Source organism: Arachis ipaensis, chromosome B04 (genome assembly GCF_000816755.2).
Source record: "Arachis ipaensis cultivar K30076 chromosome B04, Araip1.1, whole genome shotgun sequence".
Lineage (NCBI taxonomy): Eukaryota > Viridiplantae > Streptophyta > Magnoliopsida > Fabales > Fabaceae > Arachis > Arachis ipaensis.
The window spans coordinates 133250042-133258100 of record NC_029788.2 but is presented as its reverse complement, the minus strand read 5'-3'; the positions used below and the strand labels follow the sequence as shown (position 1 = coordinate 133258100).

The 8059-nt window shown below is 36.8% G+C and overlaps 1 protein-coding gene across 1 annotated transcript; it reads right to left on the bottom strand.

The window, feature by feature from the left end:
- Positions 1-2852, bottom strand: LOC107635750. The gene is made up of 2 exons (XM_016339311.2): positions 2441-2852; positions 1-669 (listed from the first exon to the last, which is right to left on the bottom strand). Exons 1-2 carry the CDS (start codon positions 2743-2745, stop codon positions 228-230), a joined length of 747 nt encoding a protein of 248 aa, XP_016194797.1. The 5' UTR covers positions 2746-2852; the 3' UTR covers positions 1-227.

Sequence of the window (8059 nt, the reverse complement as noted above, 5' to 3'; positions counted from 1 at the left end):
TTGAGTAAGTTCAACGAATCTACTCAAATGTTAAGAGGAAAATCCCAACCAAGATCTAAGGGACTGAGTCTGAACATATAAACATCTTACAAGAGTGAAAACTGAGAGCAACTACCAGACTAAGTGAAAGATCATGTTTCAGATTATAACAGAACATTCATTTATAAAAATAAAAAAGATGAAAAAAGAAAAGCTTGTATGATATTAATTTTGCACCTAAGACAATGTTAAGAACTTTTTGAATGCGCTTCAACGGGGTTATCTTTGCTGGGAGTGTTTTCAGATACCGAAAGTTGAGTTGAGTACTTTTTAATTCTCAAGGAAATAAGTACACTTGATAAAATACCAACTAGGGGGAAAAAGTAAGACCAAAATTGAGATTTCTTGGAGCCGGAGGCTGAAGCTACAGCAGCACCGGCGAGGCTTCCAATTGATGTATTCTGCAAGATCATGGGTATACATCCAATTGCAGTGGGAAGAAGAAAATCCAAAAGGAACCCAACATCGGTAGCAGCTAAGGTATAGTTAATAACATATGACGGCAGCGGTGAGAAGCGAGCAAGAAGAACAAATCTCCAACCATCTTGCTCAACTCCTTTCGAAAGAAGATTAAAGTATCTGTTTCTGTGGGCCCATTCAACTGCTGACTTGGAACTCCTGAATATCAACCTGATATAACCCCAAGTAACCTTAATTTAGTCTTTGACAACGTAAATAAACTGATCTAGAAATATATGATGGATGAGTTAAAATAGAATAATATTCACACAACTGTCTCATTCACTAATTCTCACAAACTGAGACAGTGAAACTACCATTTCATAGTATTGTAGCCTAATAGTAATCGTTTGTGGCATAAGAGAACTACAACTCCAAGCAAATATATGATGCCAAAGAATCAAAGTCTTAAGTATGTCGCTTAACCACCACCTCAACAGCAGTGCCATAATTCTGCCCCTTCCTACTGATATGAATTCAGGTCCCCTTGAGGAAACTTGATGTTCCAGAACAGCTAATGTTTTTCATTATGCGCATTGATTTTATGAATAGAAATTTCAAAATTACAAAAAAATTCTTTATCCCCATGTTGATTTTTGTATTCAGTTCAAATTTGATTTTATGACTCCTGCTATTATGTCAAAACAATAGACGATGCCAACAACTACTTACATTTATCGGAGTCTACTTTATAGGAAAGGAAAAATTTTGAATGGAAAGTGAAAAGTAAGAAGGTAGACAAGAAAAAGGGCCAGCCCTGAGCACAAGCATCCCGCAGTAGGCAAGGTCCTGGGAAAGGCCGCACCTAAAGGGTGCAATGTATGCAGCCTAACAGGATAATCCCACCCAAGGCTTCCTTTCAAAAGTAAGAATAAAGAGAAGGACAAGAATATATGCTGTTAAAAAAAAAAACAAAAAGGAAAGATTAAAAAAGACAAAATCAACAGAACACTAGCCAGTGGCCACTCAACAATGCCTTTGAATATTTGTGAAAGGGGTGCCTTGAAAAAGTTCATGGAAAAAACATGAAGAAGAAGCCAAATACCCTAAAGTAACACAGAAGAGCTTTGATTCTTAAAGTTCTGGTTCCAAAGACAATAAGAAGTTAAATTATGATAGGGTTTGTATGAGCTATCTTGATAGAGTTCCTGAATCCCAGTTAAGAGAAATCAAGTACACCAATGAGTTTGATTCCAGAAATAGAGATGAACAGATTTAAAAGGAATTCTTTGAAAAGAGATACCAATAAGTAACCGATTAAAAATCCTTAAAAGACTCGCAAAGAAAGCAAATGAAGTGTCCTTCAGAACTTGTATAAAGCCCACAGATTCTAGTCCCCATAAATCATAGCCCTTCAAAATATTTGTGTTAGGCAATGCCAATTTCCTAGGAGCACCAAAACATAACTTAAGCCTTTATACTAAGAACACCAAGAACAACCAGGATACAGCACATCAATAGTAAGCTTAAATAAGACCTATAGCAAGGCAACAACATCAACTAAGCTGAATCAAATGCCGCCATAGTGCCCTAGTGTGAATCATGTATACATTCGTGCCACTAAAATATAAGTCTCTCTCTGCCGTGAGCACCGTAGGAACTGAATTTCATAGAATTGAATTACTATTCAAACAGGAAAAGCATTGATTCCGCAGTCACTTCATCAACTTTGACACAAAAAATGGAATCAACATGTTTGGAAGGTCAACAAATAAACACTAGTGAGGAATCGCAGTAGCAAAAAGCAACCAATCGCGCACTCTCAAGTTTCAATTGAAATGGCAAAATAAACATTCGAGTGAGCTGAGTCACTCGGAAGATAAACAATTCAATTCTAACTTTGGATTTGAAGTCGAAAAAATAATATCACACTAGCAATTAGCAAAGCAGAGAAATAATTCGCACTTTTGAACCCTAGAATTAAAAAAAGTAGCGAGCTGACCTGCCGATCCAGAAGGAAAGGGAGGCGCCGAGGATTTTGGCGGAGAAGACACAGAGGACGGCGGGGAGGAAGCCGAAGAGGAGAGAGGCGGCGGCTTCGAGGAAGACGGCGGAGGGGAGGCAGAGTGCGATGGAGATAGTGTGTACGGAGACATAGAGAGGGATGGCCCATACGCCAAGGCTTTGGGACCAGTGAGTCAGCAAGTTAAGGGCGGCGTCCTTGTCCCAACCGTGGCTCAGCGCGTAGCTTCTCAGCGCGGCCACCATCGCCACCACCAGCGCCGCCTTCCACCACCACCGCGCCATTTGGATTGGACTTAGACGAGATCAAACCCGCAACTCAACTCTTTCGTCTTTCAAGACCCGAACAAAAAAAATTCTTTGGTCTTTTCTTGAGTTAATATCCAAAATGCCTCTTAAATTTGATCCCGACTCAATTTAGCTCTTAAGGTCTCAATCTATGAAGTACGGACACTTTCTTGAGTTGCAGTATTCGCGTGTCGGACATATTTTGGACACATTTTGAATACGACATTCACCTGAATACACCTGGACACGCCTAAATATCATCACGTGTCAGCGTGTCCAGTCTTAATCTTAACGTATATTCTTAAAATAAATTTAGATATAGTATATATTATTATTTATTAAAACAAAAAATATTTTAAATACTTGATATAATTAAAATAAGACATTAAAAATAATTAAAAATTTTAATTTATATTTTAATATCAATAAAATATCAAAATATCATTATGATTTATCTAAAAAATACTTTATATTTTATATGTATACGTGTCCCCGTGTCAGGTAAGATTTTAAAATTCGCGTATCGGCGTGTCACGTGTCGTGTCGTGTCTCGTGTCAGTGTCCGTGCATCATAGGTCTCAATTGACTCTAATTGTATCCTAACATTTTGGCTCGTATTTTAATTTGGCCCTTTTGTCATTTTTCGTCACTAAAAAACTGACCTGACAATTTAGGTTGACACTTGATATATAGCAGTTAGATGACATAGCGAAATATTTGAAAGCATCAATTTAACCCCTAACAATTTTAAACAAAACCTAGCAGTTCCAATTTTTTCAAATTGCAGGAGTCTCTCCAAGAGTTGAAAAGGATGTTGGGGAACAGCAAACAATACTCAAGTAGTTCTAATCAAGCTCGTTCGCACGGTGGCTGAGTGAAAAAGGCACACCGTGATAGAGGTGAGAAGGTTCCACATTGGTGCGGTTGTGGGTTGCATCCTATTCTTTGATGGTCTGGGACAGATTCTAATCTAGAGAGACCTGCTCTAACTATAATGTGAGTTGGTTGAATTGTTGCAATTTGATTGTGTGTCTCATTTTTCAAATTCTTCTTGATTTTGTAGTTATTATTCTTTTCATTTTTTTTTTTAGTTCTTGGTGTTGTAGACTATCAGTAAGAGATGGTGCGATTTTTTTAAATGGACAGATAGTGAAGAAGAAGAAGTCATAATTGGGAGAAATGAAACTCCAATTAGTGAAGATCATTGAAAACTTTTTCTGCGATGAAAAATTAGTGCAATTGAAGCTGAAATTAGAATCTTAAGAATGTGGAATATTATGTTATCTGTGTTTGTCATTATTTTTGGATTTGTGATTGTAGCTTCTAGATTAGGTGGGATAAAATATATGTAAATGTGATATCAATGATGTGAATGAAATATTGGTATGTATTTGATTGTTTTTTTTTTCATGGACCTAGAAATTGATGACAAAATAAAAATGGAGTTTCATGTCCTCTTGGGTAATGATGTATACTTGAAAGTTGTATAAAATTGAGATTATATGAAAGAGGTATAAAATTTTACAAATTAAGTTATAACAAACAAAAGATAGCCATTCATTTAGTAATACATAGCAATTAATCATTGTCATCAGTGATAAGTAGCATTAACAAAAGCAGTATCTGTAACACAACACAATACCCTACATAACAGAATTTCAGAATATCCTTAGCCAAAACAGATTACCCTATATAACAGAATCTCAAAATATCAAAAGAGCATAGTTTGATCAAATGTATTTTACAAAATATGTCTTGCACAACTTTCAGTCAATACTGCAAATTGTATTCTATTTTGTTGTTGGTGGTTTGAAGCCCGGGTTGGGGACGAATTTCATAAATTCTGCCAAGCGTGCAGCTGTCCTAGAGCTTGCTCCTTGCATTGGATCCATCTTGAAAGTTATTTTTCTCTTAGATTGCAGCTTCTCAGGCCTTGTCACATGTTGTGGAAGTGGAAGTGAAGGTGGAGGTGGATCTGATGGAAGGACCTAGTAAGATTTTTAACAGAATTAAAAATCAATGCAACTCAATTAAGAGATATCAATATATAATCAAATAACATCAATCAATTGGATCCAAACAACATTTAATTATGTATGATAAACCAATACAAACTAGTCAACAGTTCATCAAATATTAGAAACCAATCACTACCTATTCTTGATTTTCTGGTTGTGAGTAAGTGGGTTGGGTGAGTATAATCTCTGAAGTTTGTGCATCATGAACAACATGATGTGGTGCTAATGGAGCATTTTCAATAACCTCAGCAGCTTGTGTCAGTAGCAGCATTTGTTGGGTCTGTAGTGTCTCCAGCCTTGGATTTTTTTTTTTTCTTTTGCTACAATGGCTGCTACTGCATTAGCAAGGGCACTTACAAGGTCATCAGCCTTCCTGTGAGCATAACTCCTCTTTATATGCCCTCTCGTACCACAATAAGTACACGTGAATTTCTTGTATTGCCCTTCAACTTAGTTGAAGTTTTTGACTTCTTAATACTAGAGGGTTTTTCATCAATGTCCTTACTTCATTTTTTGGTTATTGGCCCCGTATGTCTCCTTTTTTTGGGTGCACGAGGCCTATTGTGTTGACTTCTCTCCCAAAGATCCTACCCTGGTATTGGATTGAGAGAGTGCTTGTAGCTATTTCTATAAGTTTTCATAGTCAGCTAATGATGACAAAAATCTTCTAGATTTTGATTTATCCTGTAAATGGCTGCATATACATGGACACACGGCATGCCTACGAAAACAAGTATTATGAAACAGTCATAAAATTTCTATTTAATGACAACACTTAAATGTATAAATCAGTCACTATCTATTCCAAAATCACTAGTTAAACAAATAACAACACTTAAATATATAAATCAGTCACTATTTATTCCCAGATCTATTTAATCAAACAGTATAAATAGATATTAACCAATCACCAGAGACCAATCACTAGTTAAACAATGAACAACACTTAAATTAAATATAAACCAGTCACTATCTATTTCAAAATCTGTTTAACCAAATGATATAAACAAATAAAATCAATAGTTAATAAGAACTTTATTACTCGTTATTTGCCAAAATCTACAAGTGCAGATACTCTTTCCTAAGTCAACAGTCATGTTGGTGGGCCAACTGTGGATCTCAAATCTTTGATACTCTTCATCTCCACTCCAAATCAGTGACCATTTTTTGGATTCTTTTCGGATTTTCTACAATCTATTATGCTGTATTGGTGGGAGTTTACCAACATGGTGGGATAACTTAACCTTGTTTTTTGCAATCGACTGCACTGCAAACATCCGGACCTCCTCTAGCAGGGTGATTATTGGCTTAGCTCTGTATTCCTGATCCTCGAGTTAAAAACCTCGCAAGCATTGTTACAAATGTTAGGGCTGTATATGGATCGGATAATATTCGCATATCTGCGGTAATTATCCGCATCCAATCCGAATTTTGTGGATATTATCTGATCCGCACTACGATAGGATCGGATAGCGGATTTGACAGTGATACCCGCAGATTCAATCTGCAGATGCGCATATCCACACATCATATAAATAGCCTAGTTTTAAATAAACCCTAATGTAATGTGACCTAACCCTAAATCCCTAATGTTATGGCGCTCCTCTCTCACTCTCTGGACTCTCCTCTCAGACTCTTACTCAGACTCTCAAACTTTGGCTCTCCCTCTCCTCTCTGATCGGCTCTACCTCGCTCCATCACTGGTGTATACAGTCCATCACCGGCGTTCACTATCCATCACTGGCTCTTAAGTTCGTCGTTTCCTCCAGGCTCCAGCTGCACCCTCGTCGCCTCCTCCATCGACGTAGTGGACGGCGGTCGCATTCTCAGTAGGCGATTAGGCGCGGTGGTCGTTCCTCCATCAGCGGCTCAGCGCTCGCGGTCAGTGGTCTCCTCCAGCGGCGCGGTCACCTCCTCCAGCAGTGAGGTCGTCTCCTCTAGCGGCTTGGTCTTCTCTTCCATCGGCGGTGGTTGTCTCCCCAAGCGGCTTCGTCAATCTGTCAGATCAGGCCACCTTCGTCTCTATCGTCTTCGCTCTTCAACTCATTAGGTTTATAGGTAATTTAATTTTAATTTTTAAAATAAAATGTATCAGAATAAATAAATATTATTTGTACACAAATGCTTATAGATTAAAGTACTTGAATCATTGTGTTATATTGTTATTGTGTAATAATCTCTGTAAATTTGAATAGTTTATTCAATTGTAAACTGATATGGCACTAAGGGCTTATATGGTTTATTTGTTTGAAAATTAGAATGGTTTGTTTAATTGCAGTCATATGGCACTGAGGGTCGGTAAACTGATATAGTGAAAAAATGGATTTTCTGGACATTTTTTTGCAAAAACAGCCAAACAGATTGCTGAATTATGCGGATATACTCGATATCCGATCCGACCTAAAAAAACGCGGATATCATATCCGATCCGTGTGCAGCCCTAATAAATGTTGTCAATTTTTTTATCGTATCGGAAATAGGCCCTTGTCATGCCTCTCTAGGCCACTTATCCAAGTATGCCCAAGCTCCCTCGTTTAGTCTCCTTAACCTATCCATCTTCTGATCAAAACCATGGCGAGTTGTTTTTCTTGCACACTCCCATAGTAGTCCTTTATACTCCTGCTCTTTTCACTGTTTGTTGAAATTCTTCCACATATGTCAAACGCAGAATCTATGGTGTACATTGGGCATGAGCTCCTTCACTGCCGAAGCCAAACCTTAAACCAGTAATACATTGCAAATTCAATTATCGGACTTCAAACAGACTCTCCAAATATATTAAATGACCTCAATTAGACCCCACAATTAACTTACATGAAGTCAAATCAACCACCGAATTGTATTAAGTATATTTCTAACAGTCCTCGTATCAAACATCAATAAAACAATAAAACATATAAATTCATCTAATAATTTACTTTTTGCATGTCTGACATAAAATTTCATTTGTTAGCCATGTAGTCACCTAAGTCATTAAGCAGCAGGTCCAACATCAACTATTCTAATTACGCTAATTACATCTTCAATAACAGTAAAAATGTACCATATTTTTTTGACTCATTTTTTGTTAATAGTATACTGATATAGTTTAATAACATAACTTTATAATTTAACCACCTATAATAATATGAAGACAGATTGATTAGTGACATGTGATATGTTGATATGAATGGTTGTGCCATATGTCACAAACTCATAATACTATTTAATTATATGTTTATTTTTGCTATTAGTATTATTTGTCCACGTATCATCTGCTATATTATTATTATAAATATATTAAATTAGTCCTG

Bases quoted from the DNA above. Each gene is read 5' to 3' on its own strand.
- LOC107635750 (XM_016339311.2), bottom strand. From the start codon at position 2,745: ATGGCGCGGTGGTGGTGGAAGGCGGCGCTGGTGGTGGCGATGGTGGCC. The intron at 670-2,440 runs GTCAGCTCGCTA...GGGTTATATCAG, and splicing joins CTTTCCTTCTGGATCGGCAG to GTTGATATTCAGGAGTTCCA.